Here is a 27647-nt window from a genome sequence, read left to right as displayed (position 1 = left end):
AACCACCTGACTCCATTAAGAGTTTAAAATTTGACACGCAAAGAATGCTTCATTGTATTGTATACAATAACTCAGTGGTGAACCATCAGGGCCTGCAAGGCCTTCTCTGTTGGTCTAAAATAGTATCTGAAACACAGACTGATGTTTATTATATTTTGTCCATGAATATTTATGATGACCATGTATAGTGAGGCTTTTTTTTTGCAAAAATGACCATGTAGAGTAAGGCTTTTTTTCTTGCAAAAATGACCATGTATACTATACATGGTCATTTTTGCAAGAAAAAAAGCCTTACTATACATTGTATAGTAAGGCTTTTTTCTTGCAAAAATGACCATGTATAGTAAGGCTTTTTCTTGCAAAAATGACCATGTATAGTAAGGCTTTTTTTCTTGCAAAAATGACCATGTATATATATATATATATATATATATATATATATATATATATATATATATATATACACATATATAATACAAATAAATAAAATAAATGGATTGAACACACCATAACTCTCCCAAAGCACAGCTTGCTATATGAGGTGACCTTTTTTTGTTTAAATGAAGTTTAATTGTTTTTCTTGACTCAATATTTAAAAAGATCATCATCCTTTGACTCCTTATATTTTTCCAAAAGCATCACCCGTGGGAAAAAGTTTGCACACACCCATGTCCAAACTTTCACTCCTTGATCCGTTCATTTTCAAGACCTAAACTAATATAGGGCAGTATGAAAAAACGAATGGATTAACGATCGATTTTTGTTGTTTTGCTGTCTATCCTGATTTAAGAGTGACGTTTCAAAACACTCATGTAATGATCACATGATCACATTGTATTTGCATCCATCCGTGTGTGATGAGTGTCAGAAAGCGATGTTGTCAACAAGAGCGCACCGGCTGTCCTCGGCGTCACGTGATCCACTTGCCTGCAGACGTTGTAGCGTCCTGCACCGACTAGTGCCCGCCACGTAACCGCACAAAACGCCTGCAAGAGTTGGACTTTTCCAATTAAAGGGTCCTGAGAGCGCCTGGGCGCTTGTTTAGCCTATAGCCTGGAGCAATTCCTATCACTTTTTTGGAAGATCGGGTTATCTTGAAACATTCCAGGCGGAAATGCTAACTTATGATTCCGGTTCAATGGGAAGGTTTTGAAGTACTCTCTGAAAAGTGACCATTGTTGTAATCAGGTCGGGGCTGTTATAATTTCTACTTACTGACCTTCTGAGTTTCCTCACCGATTCGCGAAAGGAATAGAGCGCATCTACGTGCAGTATCATGAAAGAAATGTCAAGGTAAGTCAAAAAATAAAGTCCATCTCATCGCGGTAGGCGTTTTTTTCGCGTAAACAGTCGTGAGGAAGAAGCTAGCATTAGCTAGCTAACTGTCATAACAAGGCCCGTAGCCATCGATTTTTGGATAGGCCGTAGTATCACGCTTTGTTTTACCACCCGATTAATAAGGCCACGCGCTGAGGCTGCTTTGCTGGTAAACCTCCGAAAAAATGTGAACGATCGGAGTGTGTTTGAAATGTGACGAAGCCGTCCTTTCCGCTGTAGTAGCAAGCTAACGTTGTTCGTTCATGCTAAGTTAGCTTGCTAACATTTGCAACCTGTTTGCCTTGAAAGCCGATGGATATTTAGTACGCTGACTTCCTCGACAGGCTAAGAATGTGAGATGTTTATATAACAAAGTGCTATTGCCTGATTTTGAGCCAACTTGATCTGTTTTGATCACATTTTTTCTGATTCCTGCACTTCGCAGCAACATGCCTGGAGGGCAGCAGCCCCAGAAACATTATGGAATTACATCTGCCATTAGCCTTGCACCTCCAAGAGACATCGATCACGAGTACACCAATAAACTCTGCGATGCAATGAAGCCTTTTGGAGTTTTTGAAGATGAAGAGGAATTAAATCACAGGTGTGTGTGCATTATTTGTCTGACCAAGCATTTTGTCAAGGCTACTATTCCACTTAACGAAAATTGGGCTCAAAGCATTCAATATAAATGCTAATGTTGCTCTCTTTTCAGACTTGCTGTTCTCGGGAAATTGAATAACTTTGTCAAAGAATGGATAGCAGAAATCAGCGAATTAAAGGTAGGTTCAATCAAACTGAAAATGGATCTAAATTTGCACAGTGCAGGTGGTTCATGTGTGTATCATGCATAGATGCGAAAGTGTCACGAATGCACGACATGATTTAACAAATGCGTAGTTGTTTCAGCCAGTCTACATGCTGACACATGATCAGAGCTGCCAACCTCCGGAATTTTCGGAGGTTACTCCGGACAAGCAACCCCAACTCCGGGACTTCTGACAATCTCCCTAAACTCCCGAAATCCAAGACATTCTCACTTAATTTTTTTATGAAGCAATCATTTCGGAAAAGACCCAAATTTCTAATTGAAATGCCTCAAAATTTACCCCATCGTTACGGCTTCCGCCATCTTGATTCGACTATACTGTAAACCAGATGAATTCGGTAACACGAGTGCACTGAACCATCCGAGTTACTAGTTCTGACGAATGATTCGCCTGGCGTGACTTCAGTGTGGCAATCGATTCAGAATCGATTGCATAGGTAGCCTCTATCACTTTAACATTTTCGTTTTTTTCATAAGGGAAGTATTATTAAAGCTGACTAAACGACCAGTCTTTTGTTTTTGAAACAAATACTATAATTTCCGGGGTTGTTCTAAAGGAAGGAGTACACAGCACAGTCTTATCAATATGCCTGCTCAGGATAAGTGCAATTTTTTTTTACATTCTATGTCGATTTAGCACGAATTGCATTCACTCCCGATGAAAACATAAAACTCCAGAAATGGGACAAGTGTACTCCTGAAATGGGGTTGACGGAGGTTTGCAGCTCTGCATGATCTTCCTAACAAAAGAAGTCATTTATAATGATTACCTAGTTCAGTGCTGTCGCTCCATACTAAGCGGACTTTGTAAAATACAGCAGTGTTCTCATATTAGTAGTAAAATAATTCCTGTTTTCTTTTCAACAGAACCTTCCACCTTCCGCAATAAGCAGTGTTGGGGGAAAGATATTTACATTTGGTTCATATCGCCTAGGAGTGCACACCAAGGGTATGTCAAGTTGTACAACACTTAACACTCGGCTAACTGTCGGGCCGCCCTTGATTTCACAACATAACATACATAAATGGCTCTTTCCTTACTCCCAATCGTGTTTGGTTTATAATAGTTTTATTTTAATGTCAGCGTTAGATCCACGCCATTGACTAAGCCATTTTATTAAATGTTCAATTCATGGAAAAGTGCTGATCAACAGTGGATCTCTTTGCAGGAGCTGATATTGATGCCCTTTGTGTAGCTCCTCGTCATGTAGAAAGGAGTGACTTTTTTCAGTCTTTTTTTGATAAGTTCAAACAACATGAAGAAATAAAGGACCTAAGGGTAAGGCGTGCTATATTTTGCCATTAATTGATATTTCTCTCTAAAGTAGAGTTTGTTAAGGCCCTAAAAAACTTTTCTTAGTTGATGCATTTGAGACACAGGCATCACAATACTCTTTACATGTGTTCACACATTGATACACGCATTCAAACACCAATGGTCTGCATTGCGGTGGGGAAGAGAAAGTAGGTGTAATTATTGTTTCAGATTGTGATAAACTTTCTTGATGGTTTTTCAGGCTGTCGAGGATGCGTTTGTCCCTGTTATAAAATTCAAATTTGATGGAATAGAGGTGAGATACTCTGACACAGAGACGGACAATTTAATAAATAAATTAATTACAATTGTTCGTTTCCTCACAGATTGACCTGCTTTTTGCCAGACTGGCATTACAATCCATTCCAGACAACCTCGACCTCCGAGGGGATTCCATCCTCAGAAATTTAGACATACGTTGCATCCGCAGTCTTAATGGTAAATCACTTCACAAGTGCACATTCACAGATTTGTACACGTAAAGTGGTGCTTTACAACTTGTGAAAAGCACACGTTAGGAGACCTGATGCCACATATACCTACGTGGTGGTCATTAATGTTTTTGTAATTCCAGGTTGTCGAGTGACTGACGAAATATTGTATTTGGTGCCAAACAAAGAAAACTTCAGGCTGACCTTGCGAGCCATCAAACTTTGGGCAAAACGTAGGTCGTCAATGCTTTATGGTCTCTTACTCAAATTCCAATCGCTCCATTGCCAGCCCGTGAAAGCTTAAAATGTCTATTTATGATAGAGTTGACTATTGGAATATTGCACAAGGAGTTTTTAACTGAAAATTTACACAACAGGTCGTGGGATCTACTCCAACATGTTGGGCTTTCTGGGTGGAGTGTCATGGGCCATGCTGGTAGCAAGGACTTGCCAGCTCTATCCTAATGCCGTTGCTGCCACCCTCGTCCACAAGTTCTTCTTAGTTTTCTCCAAATGGTGAGACTTATGCATCCTCTTGCGTAGTTGTTCCAAAGGACATGGCTAATGCATAATCTATTCATTGTGTGTGTCGACCTGGAGAAATGCTATTGTCTTTCAGAAAGAATTGAAACTACCATATTTTTGGCACTATAAGGCGCACCACATTATAAGGCGCAACCTCAATGAATGGCACATTCAAAGAAAATTTCCATATATAAGGCGCACCGCATTATAAGGCGCGCCGCATTATACGGGTCTACAGTAGAGGCTGGGGTTGCGTTATGCATCCACTAGATGGTTCTGCGCTAAAGCGAATGTCAACAAAAGTTTGATAGGTCAGCCAAACTTTATTAATAGATTACAAATCAGCTTTCTGCCAACTCCATTCACTCCCAGCATGAATAAACAACTTTTTTTTTTAAATTTGACAGAAGAACTACATATTCCAGCATGAACTGCGCATGGGGGAAAATGAAGTTGCAGGCTGCTTACCGTAGTTTCGAGACCTGTATAGGATGATGTACCCTATCGCCTGCTTTTTTAATTTATTTTATTTTGTTGTGATAACAATTTCAACATTGGTCCATATATAAGACGCACCGGATTATAAGGCGCACAGTCAGCTTTTCAAAAAATTGGAGGCTTTTAGGTGTGTCTTATAGGGCGGAAAATACGGTACTTTAAAATGGTCTGTTTTCACTTTTTGGCAGCATTTCACCGGTTACCATTTTTGGTTTACATTTACAAAATAGGTTTGGGTTTTTGTTTCCAGGGAGTGGCCAAACCCTGTGCTTTTGAAGCAACCTGAGGACAGCAATCTGAATCTACCTGTATGGGATCCTAGAGTGAGTATACACATTGACTGTAGTGGAGAGTCTGTCAATTTTGTCTTGGCGAGTTTGAGTTGGTCTACTCTACTGTAGCAATGAGAGAAAAGTCAATGTGGTTTTGATAAGAAATATAATTTTTACAATTTCAGTCTAGTAACAGGATCTCTTCTTTCCTTTTGTTTTCTTTAGGTGAACCCTTCAGACAGATATCATTTAATGCCCATCATCACACCCGCCTACCCCCAGCAAAATTCCACTTACAACGTCTCCACATCAACCCGCACCATTATGAGCGAGGAGTTCAAATATGGTAGTCGTTGTTCCAATCGATTCAACAAACCCCGATATTCTGAATGTGTTAATTAGTTCTCCCATTCTGTTTGCTATCTGTTTCTGCTACGACCAGGTCTCAGTGTGACAGATGAGATTCTTCAGGGAAAAGCTGAATGGCCAAAGCTCTTTGAGCCACCCCATTTCTTCCAGAAATATAAGTAAGTGCTGTGTTGGAACCAGGGTTCTCACATCAAACGTCAGATATGTTCTGAGGATCATAATTTATACAGTGCATTTGTAGCTGTTGAATATTTCACTTTTGACTGTTTCCCCTGTGATTTTCCCGACAGACATTACATTGTCCTGACAGCCAGTGCATCGACGGAAGAAAACCATTTAGAATGGTGAGTTCCATTTAAAGTTTTGCACAGGTGCATCATAACCACATTCAAATTTTACTGTGTCAAAATGATATGAATTTACAAATTGAGCATGTGGGTTTTATGTTAGCTTTAGGAATGTACAGCGTAAAAGAGTAAATTATGTTTTTAAAACCAATCCAAAAGCACATAATTGTACATTTTTAAAGCACGCGTTGGTCACGATTTTTCTTTTTTCTGAAGGATTGGACTTGTCGAGTCAAAGATTCGAGTCTTGGTGGGAAACCTTGAGAGGAATGAGTATATTACCCTGGCACATGTAAATCCCCAGTCCTTTCCTGGGTCCAAAGAGAACCGCGAGTAAGTTATTGTTTTTTTTGTCTTTATTTTTGTTTTCCCTTTGCTCCCAATTAGCAGAAACTCAATAAGGCTACTAAACAGTGTGACATTACATAATATTAGCATGGATAAAGAAAACCAATATCAAAAAAGTGAACTCAATTCCATTTTTCTACACGTCTTTCAGGAATGACTTTGTTTCCATGTGGTTCATTGGAATCATATTCAAGAAAGTGGAGAATGCCGAGAGTGTGAACATTGATCTAACATATGATATCCAGTCATTCACAGACACTGGTTGGTCCTCTCAAATTGCTTGTTTGTTTTCACACCTGTCCTATAATGCATTACTCTTCACTGTAATGGTAAAACTAATAACACTTCACAATAAATATTGTTCATTGAATCTAAATCAAAACAAATGTGCAGTGCTTTGAAAAAGTTTCTATCCATTAAATTTTTGCAATATCGTTGTCTTTCTTGCTTTTAAGGAATGAACCTTAACTTAGACCAAAAAGGCCTTCAATTGTTATAATTTCTTTTCTAATTGTAGCTTAACTCTGGTTGGCCAAACCACTGTTGCTAGTTTCCTCCATTTATGGACATAGGTATAAGTCGCAAAGTCATGAGAAATATTTGGCAGACTGATATATATATATATATATTTTTTAGCTTGTTTGTATGATTTTTTTGTTTTGTTTTAAGTCAGAAAATCTACTCTGAGGGGACAGTGAAACTAAATGTCAAGGTGGGATAAATAATGGAGAAAAAAAGTCTATCATGATGACTTTTTCACAGCACTGTCTATAACATTGTAGGTTCATCAAAAAGTTCCAAAATTGCTATAAAATTAAAGTCAAGTTTGTTTATTTACTATGTGGTCAAAGGCACATCAACACGTTTGCCTGATTAGCTCGCAAACACTCCAGCCTTCACGCGACTTAAGCATTCCCGTTTTCTCCAGTGTACAGACAAGCCAACAACATCAACATGTTGAAAGACGGAATGAAGATTGAAGCTACTCACGTGAAGAAGAAGCAGCTCCATCAATACCTTCCTGCTGAATTAGTTCAGAAGAAAAAAAGGGTGAGCCAATAAATTTGGCGTAATGTCAATCTCTGCTCTTGGATACTGATTTCCTGGCTTCTCGCAGAGCATAGCCGAGTTGAATCGCAGCTCGAATGGAGGGAGCTCAAAGAGGATCTCTTTAGACAGCAGCCACCTGGACAGCTCAAGAGACACCGACTCGGGGACTCCTTTCGGCTCCCCCACCAGCAAACTCCCCAAGCCAACTTCTGACACAGATGACGGGTAAAAAAAAAAACAATCAAAAACTAAATCACTACAGAAGTTCCCTTGTGAATATCAGTTGCCCCCCTTTCCTTCAATTGAATCTTTCACTAATGTTATGTTTCCTTGGTAGTGTCACCCCTTCCAAGCAGCTGTTTATTGAGGTTTCCCCCTCACCCGGCTCGACATCAGTTGCTAAAGACCAGGCCGTGTCCGTACCGGTTTGTTCTAGTGAGTATTAGTATTTTTATTTTTTGTGAGTGAACTGTTTCAAAATATAATTTGATCAAACTAAACATTAATTAAAAGGTGTTTTTCCTGATGGCAAATCCACAGTTAACAAAAAGTTTCCGCTTCTTCCAGGTAGTACTTCTGTCCCCGCAACCCCAAGTGGGAATGTGATGCCTAATGCCTCAAGCAGCCCCAAAGAAGAGCAAGAGAACCAGGACGACTCGATCAATGGAGCAGCCAAGAGACCCATTTCACCTGTGCAGGAGGATGTGGCAAAGAGCCATAAAGATTCAGAGGCAAGCAGTTTCGCTGGGCTTGTGCACTCACTATCTCAAGGTATTTGACGTTACACTCCTGCTTCTCTAACAGGTTCCCCCCAATGATGGTTCTACATTTAAGGAACCATTACCACCATTGTCTGACACTCCTCGAGACAAACCCAACATGGTTGGTCTTTACCCGTTTGTCCTTTTTTTTGCCACTGGGCATATTTAACGTTCTTTTCTTTACACTTAGACTCCCCTCATAGAATCAAAAACAAAGCCACTTCCGATTGTTGATACTCCTAGAGCCCAGGTAATCCCTACCATCTAGTCTGTTAAATTGATGTGAAGAAAGAAAGAAAAAAACTGGGATATTAATACTATGTTAATATTGCCTTTCCCTATAGAGGCTTCCCAGTATGGAGCTGCCCGACGCCTCCTCACCGCTGCCGGCCAGTAACACCTGTCGTGTGGTGAAAAATTCCATCAAACTTGCCCTCAACCGTCACAAGTGAGGTTTTTTTGCACTGTTCAGTCTTGATTGCACAACAGGCTAATCCAAAGGGTTGTTTATGCTGTGTTTGTTTGATTTGCAGCGTCACACCTCCCAAGCAACCAGTGTGTGAGCCCACCATTAACCCTGAGGTGCCTCCCGCCAGTCAAGAAAGGGGCATGTTCATTCCTGTTATCGGTTCCAGTGAGTATCTTGCCTTAAGCGCAGCTAACTGCTGAAGAAATGTTATAGTTTATATTCTTGAGCCAAAAATGAAAAGCAAAAACTATGGGGATGTAAAAAAGTGTTATTGGGTGCTGTTTGTGCCTTATGAATGAGCAAAATTGCGTTTGTTTGTATTTTCCTCTGTAGAACACGTCTCATCCAAACACTCGAGCCACTCGGTCGGCAGCACCATCCCCACGTTGGTGAGCCGAGGTGCGGACCCTCTCAATGGAGCGGCTTCCAAGAGACCCCATTCACCTTCCTTGGAGGAGCAGGCGAAGAGGCTGAAAGAGACAGAGAAGGCCCGAATCCACATAGCGTGAGCTCGACAGTACCGTCTCCATTCCTGAGTGCACAGAGGTGGGAGCTTTGTAGTCAGGTCCAACACACAGGTTAACTTGACACGTTCAGATTGGCCAGTCTCAGCTGTCGCGTTGAAGGACAGACGCCTCACTTCCAGATCTCTGCTGGCTATCGAATAACAGCAAATGAGTGATTTGGGTAAACCAGAGGTCGGCGGCACTCGGTGGCCAGAGTGCTTTTTACACAACAGTCAACTGAGATCTCAGACAGCAGCATTTTTTTGTGTTTGTTTTGGGGTTTTTTTTTTTTTTATACGAACACCGATTACCTTTTTTGTTTTGAGCTAAGTTTTAAAACAAAACTGCCCAATTGTTTGTCGACCCTCCGCCTCTTCCACATAACTGGCGTATTATTTCCTTCCCAAACAGAAATGTGTACAGTAAATGTTGATGTACATAATGTCTTTGTCTTAAGAAATGGAAAGGCTAGGCTCACTGTTGAAGCTGTTGGAAGCTTCTACAGTATCATAGTTTTATCTAAAATGGAAAAATGGTTTAAAAAAAAAAAACTTTTTTTGTGGCTTGTCCGAAAGTTGCTTCTGCCCCTAATGATTTTTCTTTGTCTTTTTTTCTTTTTAAAACACAGACACTGTAGTTTAGCTATAGCCGCTTTGATTTATTGAAGGCTCATTTGGAATTAACAGAACTTGCAACTCCAGTTCTTTGGACCACAAAAACCACTGAAAAGGATTCCAGGTGTGCTATCAGTCTTTTACCTGTGCTGTTGTCGATTCCCCCCCCCAAATGGACCCAGAAGCACTTTTAAAGTGCTTTGTTACAGTCAAATAATAGTGAGGAAAATGAGACTTCCTGAAGTGATGAAATTTATTCAGCTCTGGGTGTAGCCGCTTTGTCATTTGCTGTGGACTGAACAAAAAAGATGGCTTCCTTTTTTTATGGTTGGTTGCTTCAGTCTGAGGCTTGAACATGCGCTACAAGAAGTGTTGCTCCGAGAGCTGCACGGCAGTCACCATCCCTGCCTTTTGGGCGTCCTAGCGTCCCGATCTGGGGCTACCTTTTGACTTCCCTGCCAGTGAAGCAAAGGTCTGTGGTGCTTGGTGAAAACTGGTTCAAAGCTTTGCCATCTGTTGTGCTTGTTTGTGTGTAGGCATGCGTGTATTTGAGAGTGCGTTTGTGCGTGCGCGCACCAGCCCAAGCAAATATGGTTGTTTTGGAGAGAGACAAAATCCCCCTTGTTTTGGGTTTGAACCCTCTTGCGCCTCCTGTGGAGGTTCTTAAAAGGCATCGCTTGGGGCCACAGGGAAGCCATCAGAAGATGTTTCTTCTCCCCCTCCCTCCAACAAAATACATCTGACTCTGTGGATTTCAGCACTAAAATGTGACGTGAACAACACGTGCTGCTGCATTTATAACCAACAAGGAACTCTCTTCCTCAGAACAGTTACTGTTGCAACTTAGGCTCATTTTCCAGTATCAGATTCCAATTCCGCAAAATGTACAGATTTTTTTTTCAACAAAATATCACAATCTTCACTAATGGGGGTTTTCTTATCAATTAATTTATATTTGCATATTTGTACCATTTGATTTTTTTTAAATAGCATTCATATTAGGTAATTTTGAACAAAAAAGCGCCACTCTTTCAAACAACTGTTCTTGCTGTTCAGAAACATTTAACAAAAAAAGGTCATTTCGATGTTTGTTTCTAAAATGTATTGAAAGGGTATTTTTGTATGTGTTATCACTTCATTTAAATGAATCTGTTCTACCATTAAACCCCTGAAAATGATGCATCTCTGTCATAATTTTTAAGGTCCCCAGCTCAAATGTGAGGGTGGCCCTTTCAACAGGTTATTTAGGAGTTTTTTTTGCATTTCAATCTACATCCCTTCACTAGGTGGCAGTAGTGTTCTATAATTTAATCCTTGATGAAAGTTACTTTGAATATTGTGTATAGTACGTATAATCTGTAAAAAAAAAAATTATAACAATTTTCTGGCGCAAAAAAAACATTTAGATTAGAAAAAATAGAATTTAGTTGGAGATTGCTGTGCCCCACTATGAACAAAAACAAAGCTGCATTTATAATCATTTATACTAACTTGCAATATAGGTAATGTCAGTGGTAAATATCTTCTCTCTAAAATGAAGTCGCAGTTTGCAATTTTTCCAAAAGTGACAAAGATTGGTTTTTAAATACTTGCAATCTTGTCTTCTATGTACTATTTACCATAATCTCAAATTATGTCCATTAAAAAAGTATTCCTTTTCATAGGAATCTAGATTCATTTACAAGTCTACTCAACATGCACCAACATTAATTTGTAGTTAGAACTTTACTAGACTGTTGATGTATATGTTTACAATATAATTTTTACTTTAAATGAAATAATACCCATGTCAAAGTATTTGTGTACTATAGCTGACCTGAGCTATTCTATATAGTACCCACAATCCTTTCTGTATTGGGGAGGCAGCAGCTCAAATACATGTTGAACTTTCTTCATGTGTAAGATCTTTGGAGTGACTCACCAGCTCCTGATTGGTCCTTTCCTGCGGGGATTTCCGCCCGGGCACTTCCTCCTCGCACTACACTATTCTGGTCCTCTCCTCTGTCACTCATTTGAAGTAAGTCAGAATCCTGTGACAAGTCAGCAGTGTGTTTGCATGTACATTATGGATGGTGAGTAGCAACCCGCATTCATTTTTCATTCAACAACACTACACTATATCAACATTCAAAGAAGAAAATAGCATTAATAATCTATAGTAATGTAATATGTTTGTAGTTACTGTGATATGACTGCTCCAGAATAACAGCATGACAATATTGTTCATCTCTAAAATGAAATTGGATGTTTTTTATGCAAACAATTGACCTTTTTTTTGCTATGTGTCAGGAAATTTCTTCAGTTGCTTATTTTGCAATACACAGCTCAATTTTCAAGAGATCCACTTTTCAACAATTATTTTTACATGACTTTTTTCATTCTTGTGTGGTTTTCTTTCCAGTTCTTTTGCCATCCATGCTAGATGACGAGCGACACCTGAGTAAGTACAATTTAAGTGTCGAAGAACCGCACGCACAAAAATCAATCCATCACTAAATGCATAGCAGTAAACTTTCACTTCCCTATTTTGCTTCGAGGCTAAGGAACAAGCGGTATTTGTTTTGGATCGTTGTTGCATACATGGGCTTGTGGAACTCAAACATTCAGCTCTGGATTGACACTACCAAATGTGTGATGTAGGCATCACATTTTTAACATTTTGGAAACGGTACACCTTGTAGTTAGGACAGAAATGTGACAGGGCTTGTTTTATGATGACAGCCTAGGTTTGTGAATGTATAGGTAAGAGAGTGTCTCAGTCTGATTGGCGCCCGTGTCATGTCGATGTTCTGTCCACATCATGTCAAACTTCCTGGTTCACCTCTAGTGCCTCTCCTACAGGCACAGTAGAGCAAAGTCGTTCTATTCGTTTACCCTGCCTGGTGAAGGCACATATCTAAACCATTCTAGTTTAATGGGTTCTATATAATGATTATATACTATTGCTCACATGGATATAAAACTGTTTTTTTGTGATGAAAGTGGCTGAAGGTGTCTCTTTGAATTGGCATTAAATTGAAATACCACAAATATTTATATAACAAGTTGTGCTGCAACCTAAAACTATCCAGCGTAAACAGGAGTAGCACAGCATCATGTATATGTTTTTGCTTAAATGTAAGTTTATTGCATGATCTAATATTGGGCAGCGTTGTGAAAAGTGGCTAGCATATCTGCCTCACAATTCTGAGTTCTAGGGTTAAATTCCTGGTGGGTTCTGACCTTGTGTGGCATTTGCATAGTCTCCCCACGCCTTTGTGGGTTTTCTCCAGTTACTCTGGAGATAAAGTACTCGATAATTGCACATCTGAAAAAATCTACACTTCGCTGCATTACTTGAAAAGAAACTGTTTATTTCACTAATTATGTGTCCCCTACCTTCCTTAGTGGCTGAGCCCGCGATCCGCATCTTTGAGCAGCCCAGACCGAGAGGAATGCGCTTCCGTTACAAGTGTGAGGGTCGCTCAGCTGGCAGCATCCCTGGTGAGAATAGTACAGACAGTAACAGGACCTACCCAAGTCTGCAGGTGATGACTCTAGTTTATACATAAGAAACTATCAAAAGAATGACACCCTCATAGACCTTTCAAACCACTCGCTTTCCTCCCTCTTCAGATTCTGAATTACTGTGGCAAAGGCAGAGTCTGTGTTTATTTGGTGACCAAGAACGAGCCTTACATGCCGCACCCTCACGACCTGGTGGGCAAGGACTGCAAAGACGGCTACTACGAGGCCGACTTCGGACCCGATCGCAAAGTTATTGCGTGAGTTCCACTGGACCTGATCGAATCATTTTTTTCAGCTGTCAATCGAAATGAGATTATCATTGTGGGAGGGTCGGTTGTGAATAGTTTGAACGTCTAGCACCGTCACTGGCAACCATTAAATTACTTGTAGAGTGAATGAGTCACAAATCAACAAAAAGAATACACCCAAATACCAAAAAAAGAGCCTGGCATTATGGGAATTCCCCAAGTGACATCACTGATACAGTCTGAACGTGTGGTAGAAAGAGAAAACCGAGGTTGTGTGTGTGTGTGTACTCAAGCATGTGTAAATGAGTCAAAATATTTTGCTGTCTAATTTACAATTCCCTCATAGACATAACAACAGTAAACATTCACATGCGATGCAATGTAAATATCAATATGGCCTGTTTTGTTGTTTCCTGTGTCATTTTGATATACAATGGGACAGATATTGTCAGCATGGCACAAAGCGGGCCCAGGAAGAGCCATAAAATTGTATTTATATTCAATGTTTGAGTCACTGTTACATAACTGGAGCCCCTTCAAGCCTCCCAGACAGACTCGTGTTTCCATGGCTCCGTGAACCAGAAAACAGCCTGTTAACTATACGTTTAGCCATGGTGGAGGTCTGTACTTTACCAACAGAGCGGCATTCTTGTGAACAAACAACACATTTAAACCTATAGCGTTTTCTTTTTTTTTGCCTTATTGTACATCCAGTTTTATTTGTACATTGTGATTTCCCCTAGTTTTCAGAATCTTGGTATTCGCTGTGTGAAGAAGCGGGAGGTTAAAGATGCCATTTTACAAAGGATTAGCAGAGGAACCAATCCCTTCAATGGTGAGTCTTTCATTTGAGAAATTGTAGACTAAAGTTTCCTGAATAAGAGTCATGTGATCATCACTGTACTGACTAACAAGGGTGTAGTTTATTTGGTGCTGTTCGCACTTGGATGGTCTCTTCTTGTTCATTTAATTTTGAATGATATTACAGGTTGTATCTGGGAAAAATAGATGTAAAACACTATGTAAAATGTTACAAACACCACATTCATTGAATTCAGACTGGTGGTTTTCCCTCGATACTAACCACAGCATGACCAAGCAAAGTAAAAAGGATGCTTTCCTCAGAAATTTAGCGTGAATGCTGCGAAATGGCACAAAGCAGAAATAAACGGTATCATGTGACGCTGTGCGGGATGTTGCAATGCTTGGGCATTGTGACAACAGTACGTTGAAAGTAGTGTTGGACCATTATCGTTAAAAAATATATAGAGATATTTTTTTCTTTTTTTAATTAACCGGCGCATGCTCAATTGTATGGATGTAATTGGGAACCAAGACATGACTCTGGTCTTTCTGTGTGGTGTGTTTGCACGTTAAATGTCTGCCATTGGATTGCGAGTGTGAAACGTTGTTTTTGTGAACACTCACCCAACAGTTGACCGGCAACCAGTCTGCTGAGGTTAGCCACAAGGTGATGAGGACAAGCACTATAGAAATTGAACGGGAAACTACAAAGTGCAGTCCTCCTATAAATTCCCTTTTTTAACTGCTGCTAAGTCAAAATACAGAGAAAAGAAGTGAAACAGGAAATATAATTGTAGTTAATGCATAACAGCATATCTCAAAATACCATACCACAAGGCACCTGCCTAGAGGAATGTGTTCGGATCCAAATTAAAGTGCAGAGCATGTGAAGGAATGTCATTTTGACGTTCTTTTAATTGTGAGCAAAGTAGCCCATTATGACTCCTTGTAATACAAACACTAAAATGACCAAAAGTACTAATCCCGAACCATTTGAAAATTGTCTAGTAAATATTTCTCTCATTTTCCCCCCACTATTACATCTTATATTGTAATTAAACCATTACCAAATCATCATACTCCGTGCTAAACTGCATTTCCTCATTAGCATGTTGTTGCAGTGGCTGAAGCATTTCAAAAGAACCTGACCCATTTCTTCTCACGTTCTAGTGAAATGATTTCCCCCCACCTTTCTTTCCATTTTGCGCCGGTGCAGACAGACCGTGGTGCTATCGTGCAAACAGACGTTAGGCTACTTCCCCATTCTTGCTCACAGTTGCTCAATCGGGCACATGGAAAATGCCACGTGAGAGATGGGAATGCAGGATTCACTCAAAGGAGGAGGAGTTGAATATGTGTTTTGGAGGGGGAAAAGGAGTTGGATTTTTTTTCTTCAATGTTCATTTTTCAAATGGGGACAGCTATGTTTGACCCGTGTTGTATGTACAACAAATCCATGCAAATAAGATCCATCCCTCTTTGGATCCAGGTCACGTCCACCGGTGTGGAGTTTGCATGTTCTACCCGGGCCTGTGTGGGTTTCCTCTGGGTACTCCGGTTTCCTCCCACATTCCAAAATCATGCATGGTAGGCTGATTGGACACTCTAAATTGCCCCTAGGTAGGAGTGTGGGCGTGAATGGTTGTTTGTCTCTCTGTACCCTGCGATTGGCTGGCCACCAATTCGGGGTGTTCCCCGCCTCTGGCCCAAAGTCAGCTGGGATAGGCTCCAGCACCCCCCACGACCCTAATGAGGATAAAGTGGTTCAGAAGATGAGATGAGATGAGACACTAAAAAGGGAAAATACCTAACAAGCTACCTTGATTGTTTATGCCTCTCTATACGTTCCAGATGAATGATTTTCCATCTTGTGCATCTCAGCGCCCCAACCAAAGATGAACTTGACACTTTCTGGCCCCACTAGAATACTTTCACTCACGTCACAAGCCACTTGTCACTTGTGTTTGGGAGTCTCAACTCTTTGTCGTCCACAAGTGTTTTGCACGCACACTGACATTTTTCCACTCCTTCCACCCCTACTGTGACGTTGCGTTGTGTCAAATTGTAAGTGGGCAGCTGAAAGTGCGTGTGCGCATTTATATGCGATGCCTGTGAGGTATTTGTACCTTCTATTCATCAGTTCTGCATTTTGCGCCAACTATCCCCATTTGAAGTTCCTTTATCATTTGTGACCTTTCTTTGTTTTCGAGTGCCTACGGTCACAATTGATCCGGTAGAAATGTCAAAATGCTCTTTGCTCTGATAGTAACAATCATCTTGTTGTATTTGTGTGTGTGCGTGTGACCACAGTGCCGCAAGAGCAGCTGCTCCAGACAGAAGACTACGACCTGAACGTGGTTCGCTTGTGTATACAGGTTTTCCTGCAGGATGACACAAGCCCCTACGTACGTGTACTCCAACCTGTAGTCAGCAACCCCATCTTTGACAACAGTGAGTGACTGTTTAACTCCCATCAATTATACTCAACATTGTCATCTAAAATAATAACAGACAAGGTAGTGGTAGTGTCAAAATCATCAAAGCTCCTTCTGCATTGAGCCAATGTAGCACATAAATCTTGCCGTCTAAAAAAACGCTGCCGGTCCTTTGGAGTTTTATAAACTTGCAATGTGTATCTCACACGCACAGAGAAAGGGAAGTTGTACGTGCACAATTCCTTTTCAAACAACAGTGGTACCAAGAAGCACTTCCTCTTCTGACAACAGACATGTGACTTAACTTGGTCGAGCTCCAGTTTGAATATTTATGCTTTGTCAATGTGTTTATTTGGTTTTATCTAATTTGAGGCCGACACGGCAAATGTGATTTGACCAATGTGCTCTGTGGCATGTTTAAAATGGCAGGGGCACCAAACACTGCAGAGCTGAAGATCTGTCGGGTCAACAGCAACAGCGGCTCTGTTAAAGGAGGGGATGAAATTTTCCTACTCTGTGATAAAGTTCAAAAAGGTACTTTGGGGAGGTATAACCCCATTTATAGAGCTAGTGGTTATTTTTTCTAACTAAAAATAGAAAGAATGAACACGTGGATGACTGCCACTTGATTATTTCTAATCTTGCAGTTCATTTTTCCTTTAGATGACATAGAAGTCCATTTTTTCTGCGACGGCTGGGAGGCCAAAGGCTCATTCTCGCAAGCCGACGTTCACCGCCAAGTGGCCATCGTTTTTAAGACGCCGCCTTTCTACAACACCTCCATAACAGAGTCATTCACTGTGCACATGCAGCTACGACGACCCTCCGATCTCGAAGTCAGCGAGCCCTTGGACTTCCGATATATCCCAGATGACAAAGGTGAGCTGTCTAACCTGGATGACACGCTTCATTAATTTAAACCTCTTTATTATTATTATTATTTTTAGACCCTTATGGCTGCACCAAGAAAAAGCGCAGTAGAGACAACGTAATGAAAATGTCTGGGTTGTCAGGTAACATTTCGCATTGAATGATTGTTCTCATTTAGAGAAAGTACAGTACATCAATGTGACAAAAGGGTTTCTGCATTTTTTTCTAGTTCCGTTTTCAGACTTGGTGGTGAACAAGCAAAAGGTGATGCCACAGAATACCAGGAAACACATGCAAGGTAATTAAAAAAATGAAATAATTGGGTTTTATGTAGTGCACAGAAGAGACAAAGTGAAAAGACATTCAATTTATTTTTTTTAGTAGTGGAGAAAAACGTAAATAAAGTCAATATTTCCTAAAAGTTAGCAAAATATCCATTGTTGGACATTTTAACCCTTCAACCTAAAGTTTCTAACTAGTATCTAGTGTGATAAAACCCATTCTAAAATACTATTAGAATATTGTTACCTAATCTAAAATACATATCCTGTTGTGAGCAGTTCCCTGCTCAAATATCAGTACAATGAAGTATTCATTTCAGTCGATTATTCTGGTAAAATGATCAAACCAAATTGCTATGTCGCAATCCACGACCACCACGTTTTTACAGTAGACTGCTCCTGTGATCCTTCATAGAAGTGGTAATCTGACGTAAACATGCCACCAGAAAGTGTCCTAATCCCGCCAATTCTCTTTGTTTTCCAGACCTTAACATGTACTCTAAGCAGGTGCCTCCTACAATGCAGCAACAGCAACCTGTGTTCCACCAACCCTACCATCCAAATCTTCCAGTCAACCATTCCTGGACAAACCCCAACCCAGTACTCCCAATGGATACAGTCCCCATCAATCCCTCCAATGTTATGAGCAATCTGTCCCATCCTAAAAGCGAACACCTACAGCATCAAAACACCGGTTCTAGTTTCCTGGGCGAAAACAATTACCTCCCACTGCTCTCCATGAGAGACTTGCAGTGTTTGGACTCGGTTCCTCAAGTTCCCGTGATGTGCCAACCTGAGTCCCACCCCCACTTCCCATCGTCCCACCAAGGAGTCTTCAGTAACAGAGTCCAAAACTACACCGACAGCCAAAACCAGGGCTTTCAAAATGTGTGGAACAATTTTACCGGCCACAATCCAATTCAGAACACATTTGAGAGCGCTCTCTCTGGCGCCGAAAAGGCTCCTCCTCGCCATGGATCTTTTCCACTTTTGGCAGGGATGGAAATGAATGAATTTCTGAAGGGCCAAGTTGCAAGAGAACCTCAGTTCCAACTAAAGCAAGAAGCGCCGATCTCAGTCAAACAAGAGCCTAATACGTCTGTGATACCCTTCCCTAGAGAACCTCACGCAAGCAGGTACACCAATCTTCTCTCTCGTCCTTCGAGCAATGGCAACGACATGGACGGTTTAAGGCAAGACGGCAGAAGAAAAGCCCAGCTTACTCCACCCTACCCAAAAGACTCTTACTCGAGTAACCACTTGACTTCTGAGAGTCACTTCCCAACTTTGGATGACTGGCTAAGAGCTGAGACAATTGCACAACACAGTGAGTACAAACATGACAACTGAAAGAAAGTGCTCTGATCTGAAGAATTCATATCAAAAACTAAAACGGATGGCAGTCCCAGGATGCTTGGGGAACATTTTCCTTTAGCACCAGAGTGAGGAAGGATTTTAAGTCCTTTCATTGCAGGGTCCATCAAATTGTGTCATTAACCGTTTAATTTTGGGGGAAATGGTGTGAGACTTTTAAGTTACCTTAGTCTTTTTATTGCTGTTGCTTTTATCGGAATGTCACACATTGCTCAAGTGCAGATAGACTTTTGTTCATGAGCATTTTTCATGAGCAACGTTTTGTCATTTGAGCCAAAGTTCAGCGCTTGCTGAATTGCTCATGAATTGACAAGGTACAAAAAAATTCCTAGAAGGAAGTTGAAGGAAGCACACAGTAGTGATTTTCCTCAGTAATGACTATGTCACACCAGTGATCGCCTGTGTCTTTCTCAGATGTTCTTCTCAGAGAGGCAGACAGATGTTTGACTGATAGAAATGTAAATATAATGTTTTGTTTTATTCATTTGGTTCAGGCGTCTTTGTTTTTCTTTTCTCCCTCATTTCTTGGATTCTATGTGCACCTTTAAGAATTGTTAACTCGGATATTTCTGTGGGTTTTGCTGCAGGTTCAGATTTTAATAAACAATGTTATTGAACAGCTCTTATTGCTCACTGCTTTCGGATCTCCTACATTCTGTCATTATTGATATATTTTTAGGGGTATTTATATTATCAAAAAATGTGAAGAAACCAGAGAAAACCTACACAAGCAAAGAACATATAAACTATAATAAATGAGTTTCTTGTTCCAAATTGTTTTCGGTTGACTTGAATTAAAACCACTACACATTTTTATGTATTAATTTATTGTCTTAATGTTATTTTATTTAGTTTTAATTTAATCTACTAGCATATTTAATTGATTTGAATATGTAATTGCATAGGTAAATACTGGGGAAGGCCAACAATTAAAACATGTATAATTGCACTTGATAGTGCTGCCACTAGAAATTGAGCATCGCCTTGCCAAAAACACAAGCCAACATTAAAGTCAAAAGTAATATAAGCACAATTATTAGTCATACCCAAATCTCACTTGAATTTCCTCTTCCTGTCCTATCAGTTATTAGGTGTATCTCCATACTGCATTGTGTCCCCTTAGTATCTGAAATTTGTATAGCTACTTCTAGCTAGGTAGCATATAATAAAGTATAGTAGCAAATACAGTATTAGGTAGACGCAAATAACATTCTGCTGTTTATGGAGGCATGCTGTTCTCAGTTGAATCTGTTCAAAACGCAAATGGTGTGTTATCCGTACACAGAAATTGTGAATTTTCTTTTAATCCTTACAGGGCACTTATTTAAAGTACTGCCTGCCATTACGGTGCTAGATCCATTTGGACTGGGAGGAGAATAAATAACTTAAGAATTCACAGCCTTCTTCCCAGTGTAAATATAAAATTAGGCATCTATTGCCATCAATGGCATGCAACGAGTTAGATACTAAGAAAGAAAAAAAACAATTTTAGAGTATTATTTGGGGCCATAAGCAGTGTGTTTTTCTATTTTTTTTCATTAATCAGGTTTAACTACTTAATATTTAATTTGACCGTTAAATATAATTATTGGAGACAGCATGTTTAAATATTGTTTAAAATATATTCACATCAAATGAAAGACAGTGCTTCTTTTGAATACAAAGATAACAATGCATGCGAAGTGCTTGTTGTCATAATTGAATAACCCTACAAATAAACCTGTCTTTGATTATCCAACAGTAATTTGTCACACTGGCCTACTTTTCCCCAACAGGTGCCCGATGTTTTAGTTTTCTCTCAACCACATTGCCACCAGTTGTGACAAAACAAAAACCTGCCCCTTTCTGTTATATTGCAAGTTCTTTCACTTCTGTAGAAAACTATTGCAAGGCAAGTATTTTCACAATGCTTACTGGCCTAATGTTGGGTTCACCAATTAGACATTAGAACACTTGTCTTTGAGTCTTGCTCATTGCACCACATTTTCTTATCATTTTTTTTTCTAACACTGTTCCGGAAAACACATGTCAGACCTGTTGGACCACCAGTTTCCAGGCAAGCCCCACCTCATCTGGCACTAATTCCTCACCTTTTTTTAGGGCTGTCAAACTCACAAGTTGATAATAAATGACTGACAAGCCTGACAATGCAATGCACTGTATAAAGTGATGTTATCTAACCTACTTACGATGTGGTTAATAGAGGGCAGTTATTTTAGCATTTTTTCCTAAAAGACTATTAGCTAAGGATCTCATTTTTGTATGTTAGAGTCACCTAAAATGTCTTTTTCCCTTCAATTTGAAGAAATGTATCCCAACATTATAGCTATACAAAAAGGTTATTAGTAAAGCACTGGTTTGCAAAATGTGGGTGGTAAGTTTTACATTTTGCGAATGGGCACCATTGCTTTCCAATTATTTGGAGTTTTTGTGTTCTTACCATGAGCATGTGGGTTTTCTTCAGGTACTCCAAGTTCCATCCGTATTACATAAACATCCATGGTAGGAAAATGGAAGGCTTGTGATTGATGGCTGGCAGACACTCAACAGCACACCCATACCGCCTGGTGAGAATAAGCGCAATGAGAATGGAAAAGATGACATAACATGTTCCAAATTAGTTTTAACTATAGTGTAAATTTGCTCCAGATCTTAGTACCTGTATATTTGAGACAAAGAAACCCATGAAAAAGAAAAAAACATCACTGTCATGTATTGCAATGCTTGATAGTTTATGCAACGAGCAAATAATCAGGCAACCAAGTTGGCGCGAGGCTGTGTAAATGTTCTATGAATTAACGCGTGAATGTCTATTGTTAGTGCCTATAATTAGTCTCATCTCATTTCTTTATCCTCTCATCGCTTTATCCTCACTAGGGTTGTGGGGGTCCTGGAGCCTATTCCAGCTGACTTCGGGCCAGAGGCGGGGAACACCCTAAATTGGTGGCCAGCCAATAGCAGGGCACAGAGACAAACAACCATTTAAGCCCACACTTATACCTAGGGGGCATTTAGTGTTCAATCAACCTACCATCCATTTCTTTAGAATGTGGGAGGAAACCCATGCGGGCCTGGGGGGAACATGCAAACTCAACACAGATGGAGATGACCTGGATTTGAACCCAGGACCCCAGAGCTGTGAGGCTGACGTGGTAACCACTAGGGCCACCGGCCCGCCGCCTATAATTCGTGACATTCAAAATTTAAAAAAGACTCAGTGCTTTTTCCACGTCTGTTGTCAATGTTGAATTGTCACATAGTTAAAGTGAGGTATTTCCTGTTTTGTGAGTGAGTTAATGAAGCTTAAGGTCATTAAGTCTTACAATTTAATGGCTATAATTAAAATGTGCTGCAAAACGCTCGAAAAATGTTATCTCAATACAAATTGTCAGTTATCTAAGTGACTGTAGTGACACACAAAATGGTTTATGGTTTAAAATTTAAGATTTATATCAAGGTCAACGATGGAAGCAAATGAACGTTGCCATCTGTTACACTTCAAATACATTGGACGTCTACTCATGATGAAGTCATTACAAATCAAAGCAAAAGGACGGAAAGAGCCACAGGATTGGACGTCCATCACCCTCAATGGCAGTGAAAGCGTTCAAGACAGTTTATCTGGCACGTTTGTATCTGACTGGCATAATTTCTTTTTATCCGAAAGAAGCATTTGCAAAGAAGCTGCTTGGTTTTATCGTCAATCACTACAATGCAAAAGGTCAAACAAAGGCTCTGAACATGAACCCCAAATACCAGATTCACCATCATCCCACACTTTGACATCACAAGCCAATACTTTCTATTCCCAGGATACTGAGAGCTTTATCTCAGAAATGGCCGAGCAACTTTCGCACGCCTACATTAGTAATACCACATAGGTATTTTATGCGAGGCGTCCCAACGTGATGCTGCAGTGACGACACTGAGCACACGCCTGCTCCACGGCATTGACATCACTCGCCATGGTTGGTCAAACCACAAAACGCGCCTCTGCCCTCACAGCTGGAGTTGAGAGAAGCTCACATCACAATGAAAAGAGCCACCTCTTCCCACACCTCACCATCGCTTGATTCTATTATTCACCACATCACAGGGGGAATTTCCCATCACCTGTCACCATAATATTTCAGAGAAAATTGCAACTTAATACAGTTAGGTGTAACCATGATTTAGCACCGATTCATTTTCATGAAGCATTAGCACCATTATCCATCCAAATTTCACATAACAATCAAACATTGTACAGTCTACAATTCATCGTTGTATAATTGTCATACATTTCAAACTCCGGTAATTGCTGCTTTTAACACTTAAATGTTGTTTATTGAAATTATTGGTTGGTATAAATTCTAAGGAAAGAACAATAGACACACACACAAATAAGTTTGTAGCAATACCTCTCGACTTTAAACTAGGTTTTAGTATATGAAGCGTAGATTTATAATGAAATAATACTTTCTTGCAATACCTCTTTAGTTTAAACTGGGCTTTAGTACCAGAGGCATTGATTTAATATGTTCAATGTATAATGTATGTAATGAATAATGTATTGCCAGTAAAAACTGTGCAACACTTGGTCAATGCCTGTTTGAATCTCAAATTAAAATCTGTAGTGAGGGTTGAAGAAAAATAATCCATGCAAAGACTTCAACCTTATCTGCAAGCAAAATCTGAGAAATTTGGAGCAATATGGACGTTGAACATATTAAATCCATGCCTCTGTGACTGGTTAAATGCTTCAATATGAAAACACACATCTGGAAGCAGTGAAACCAGGGGGAAAGCTATGAAGGGAAGCTAACAGACAATTTGGAATTATTTAATAAGTATTGATGGACAAAATATAATATGTGATTCAGATATTTCTTAGGCCAGCAGAGAAGGCCTTGAAGGCCCTGACGGCACACCACTGCTATATACTAAGTAGTATCCATCTATGCATCATTACTTTATAGAATAGATGTTGTGGGGGCATTGGCTATTTCTTTTACAACAGCGCTCTCTGCTGAATAAAAAGTGCAGTTCATGTTTGCTGAAACATTTTTGGACTGCAGCCTACCATCCAATCCGTCTCCACTAAAATACCACAAAGATGATATTGTGGCCAAATAATATTTTTTTTTCTGTCTTTTTCAGCAATTGATTCAAAGGTTTTAAAGGATCCCATGTAAGAAGCGGTCCAAAAAATGAGATTTAGAAATTTACGAAAAGCAACGGAAGGCATCACAAGAGGCGTTCGCGTGCATTCGGTCTAAAAAGCTTCAGATTATTTGACACTTTCGAAACATTTTGGTGTCATGGACTCGCATCCGCCTCCAAAACCGTGGGAACGGCGGATTCCCGGGCTCGTTGGTACACCTATAAATTACAGGTAAAAGAAACAGTTTTTTATTGGGACAATTGTTTTTGTGGTAATATTGTTCTATAAAATCGCGTGTTTAGCTAACTCCAAATGCTAAGTACGTGTTCGATCAAGGGTACTTTCAAGACGATACGTGATAAAAGCGCTATGGTTTTACTAAATATATCCTCATTATGTCTTTATTTACGCTGTTTTTCGTCATCCGGACGATTTAGAAGGAATCTATTGTTATGTTGATTAGATAACTCGGTAGCTTGGCCTAAGACTGTGGCCTCCAATGCCCGTTTGTGGAATGAAGATGATATACTCACGACAAATACTTGCACGGGACGCCAACGTGTTTTAAATTAAACTGTGTAAATTAACACAAACAGGAAAATGCATGTAGCCAGGCATTGGTTTTCAAATGCAGAAAAAAGTAGAACGTCTTAACTTCCGGGGACAGCTGTTGATGTTTAAGCCTTAATTGGGCAAGGGACTATTTTTAGTCATTTATAAAACAAAAAAAAAAAGAGGGTTTCTTAAGACTTTTTGGTCATTAAAAACTATCAGCAATTCTAAATACTATCTTTTTAAAATTGTTAATCACTGTATTGTTTTATTATTAATACATTTGTAAGTTCAATGTTCATCGAAGCTAAATTAATTAAATTTAAAAACTAACTGCAGAAATACAGTGGTTATGGCTCCCATTACATTTTTATTTCATAGTATTGAACTCATTGGATGCCATTGACGGCAAGAGATGTCCAAATCATTGAAACTGGGTGATCTAGCCGTGAATGCCCATCTTTCCGTGCCTTCGACGGCCCTAGATGTCCATGGGTCCTTCAAGTAAAAATGGCTATAAAGTTAATTTGCTGGTCCTTTATGACTACTTCCTACATTCATTATAAATCATTTCTTATCACCAACAGGTTTACAGACTTTGGACCTACTGCAGGCCCCTCTGTTGGCCCGCCTGTCCCGACCAGAGTTGCCCCTCCACTCCCCCCACGCCCTACGCAGCAGTCCTACCGTCCATCTTATAGCTCCTTCTCCTCGTCTTACAGTCCCTATGGGACCTCCATCTACGGGGCTTATAGCCCCTACAGCCCGTACGGCGGAGGTTACGGCCTCGGGGGTTACAATCGCTTCTCGCACGCGGAAGAGAACGCCCCGAGTCGCTTTGTACAGCACGCGGAGGAAAGCAGCCGCGGTGCTTTCCAGTCCATCGAAAGCATCGTTCAAGCCTTCTCCTCCGTCAGCATGATGCTCGACGCCACGTTTTCAGCCGTCTACAACAGCTTCCGCGCCGTCCTGGACGTGGCCAACCACTTGACGCGCCTACGAGCCCATCTCACCAGGGTTTTATCAGCGTTTGCTTTGGTGCGCACTTTGAGATACCTTTACCGACGGTTCCAGAGACTGCTGGGAAGGGGGTCTTCCGCTGAGATTGACGATTTGTGGGCAGACAGCGCAAGCGACGCCGTGGCAACGAGCGCACCGGGAGGAACGGACCATCAGGCTGTTAAATCGTGGCCAATCTTTTTGTTTTTCGCAGTCGTGCTGGGTGGACCCTACCTCATCTGGAAATTATTGAGCTCTGCCACTGGCTCTGAAGACAAGGGTAAGATTTGGGGAAAGGAAAATGCTCTCACATGAACAGTAGTGTCATGGATTTTTTGACTATTTTTATGTTCCACATAGTAAGAGATCAATATATACATTGCGCAATCATTTGTTTGTTTTAATCTGGGTCTTAATAAGTATGACTGTGTTGTTTCATAGTGACTAACTGGGCCAGTGGAGAGGACGACCATGTTGTGGCAAGAGCAGAGTACGAATTTTCAACTTCATCGAATGAGGAGATTTCTTTCCAGGCTGGCGACATGCTCAATCTTGCACCGAAAGGCAAGCCCCCAAATGAGCCCTTCTACTTTGGGACTAATTTAGGAAATGTCACATTTAACAATAAATAAAATCTTTGCTTTTCTCACATTTAGAGCAACAGCCCCGTGTGCGGGGCTGGTTACTTGCCAGCCTGGATGGGCAGACGACGGGCCTCATCCCGGCCAATTACGTCAAGGTCCTCGGCAAGAGAAGAGGCCGCAAGCAAGCGGACATGGAGAGGCTGGCTCAGGTGCAGCAAGAAAACTCGCGGACAGTCCTCACCACAAATGAAAATCTTTCATCTGATGCCTTGCTGGAGTCGGCGTACAAAGAAACACCGACTTCCACTAATGCGGGACCTTCAAATTCCAGCTCCAGTTTCGTGGTTAACATCCCAGAGAAAATGGACCTTTAAAGCTTCTGCTAGCTTAAATATATATGTATGCACATATGTTTTTGTGCCACAAATTTAGCTTTCATTTACTAAGGTTAACTGATTGACATTAATGATAATTTGTTGAAATACTGTCTCGTTAACTCGAATCACTGCCATGGTATAGTAATAGATATCAAATATCCCTCGATGGCAGCCAACCTGTTAGTCAGTTTTATTTGTTTCTTTAAATTCTTAAATTACCTTAAAATTATTTATGTGTAATGTTATGTGTGTAATACTGCTGTTTATCAATTCTTGTATGAATTCTGATGGATAGCTAGTATGCCCATCATCTCAATCACAGAACTTTGTCACCCTTCCAAAACATCACTTTAAATACCAAATATAATTATTTTTGTCAAATAAATGTTTGGTAAAAAATTGTGTTATTTTGCCTAATTAAAACAGTTTGTCGTATTCGTAAAGCATTTAACTGTATTTGTGGTGTCGTCTCTTAGCAACAGGACTCTTGACTTCCAGTTTGTTTGCAACAGGAGTAAATAAACCAACTAAAGCAATTTTAGAAATTGCAGGATTCATAAAGTTTTATCATGCTGTGGCTCCTATCAAGCTTTCCCACCATCTATTTGGTAAATATTTTATTTTATATTAGTATTGGTTTGCGGGTGCGTCAAATGTTTTCTGTGGCCAATGACGAAAGCGACCTTCAGGCTCAAAATAACAATTGGAAAAAAATATTTGCAGGTAAGTTTTACCAACCTCATTTCTTGCTTAACATATTTGATCGAACCTCTTAAATGTATATAAAAACAGTTGTCAATTTGGACGAAGAAAAAAAGTCCC

The 27647-nt window shown here is 40.2% G+C and overlaps 3 protein-coding genes and 2 long non-coding RNA genes across 5 annotated transcripts; 3 read left to right on the top strand and 2 right to left on the bottom strand.

Annotated features, from left to right (window-relative positions):
* Nucleotides 1-878: 878 nt before the first annotated feature.
* papolg (poly(A) polymerase gamma) lies at nt 879-10829 on the top strand. The gene is made up of 24 exons (XM_077614224.1): nt 879-1293; nt 1763-1921; nt 2033-2099; nt 3014-3095; nt 3316-3425; nt 3664-3717; nt 3788-3899; nt 4036-4125; nt 4270-4408; nt 5166-5238; nt 5413-5533; nt 5630-5714; nt 5847-5900; nt 6120-6236; nt 6403-6512; nt 7180-7301; nt 7369-7526; nt 7639-7736; nt 7869-8032; nt 8106-8183; nt 8253-8312; nt 8407-8510; nt 8596-8696; nt 8865-10829. Exons 1-24 carry the CDS (start codon nt 1277-1279, stop codon nt 9038-9040), a joined length of 2451 nt encoding a protein of 816 aa, XP_077470350.1. The 5' UTR covers nt 879-1276; the 3' UTR covers nt 9041-10829.
* LOC144085172 (uncharacterized) lies at nt 7066-13260 on the bottom strand. Its single transcript, XR_013304048.1, has 3 exons — nt 13030-13260; nt 11573-11681; nt 7066-9188 (listed from the first exon to the last, which is right to left on the bottom strand). It is a non-coding gene; the product is annotated as an uncharacterized LOC144085172 (long non-coding RNA).
* rel (v-rel avian reticuloendotheliosis viral oncogene homolog) lies at nt 11604-19787 on the top strand. The gene is made up of 11 exons (XM_077614225.1): nt 11604-11723; nt 12053-12091; nt 13039-13178; nt 13267-13415; nt 14150-14241; nt 16521-16661; nt 17075-17179; nt 17309-17524; nt 17593-17658; nt 17745-17813; nt 18281-19787. The coding sequence occupies exons 1-11, from the start codon at nt 11708-11710 to the stop codon at nt 19144-19146; spliced, it is 1899 nt and encodes a 632-aa protein (XP_077470351.1). The 5' UTR covers nt 11604-11707; the 3' UTR covers nt 19147-19787.
* Nucleotides 13610-24983, bottom strand: LOC144085173 (uncharacterized). The gene is made up of 3 exons (XR_013304049.1): nt 24847-24983; nt 21611-21734; nt 13610-14401 (listed from the first exon to the last, which is right to left on the bottom strand). It is a non-coding gene; the product is annotated as an uncharacterized LOC144085173 (long non-coding RNA).
* pex13 (peroxisomal biogenesis factor 13) lies at nt 24248-27361 on the top strand. Its single transcript, XM_077614226.1, has 4 exons — nt 24248-24544; nt 25453-26144; nt 26306-26428; nt 26521-27361. The coding sequence occupies exons 1-4, from the start codon at nt 24471-24473 to the stop codon at nt 26820-26822; spliced, it is 1191 nt and encodes a 396-aa protein (XP_077470352.1). The 5' UTR covers nt 24248-24470; the 3' UTR covers nt 26823-27361.
* The last annotated feature ends 286 nt before the right edge of the window (nt 27362-27647 follow it).

This window comes from Stigmatopora argus, chromosome 11 (assembly GCF_051989625.1).
Source record: "Stigmatopora argus isolate UIUO_Sarg chromosome 11, RoL_Sarg_1.0, whole genome shotgun sequence".
Lineage (NCBI taxonomy): Eukaryota > Metazoa > Chordata > Actinopteri > Syngnathiformes > Syngnathidae > Stigmatopora > Stigmatopora argus.
This window is presented reverse-complemented; position numbering and strand designations above follow the sequence as displayed.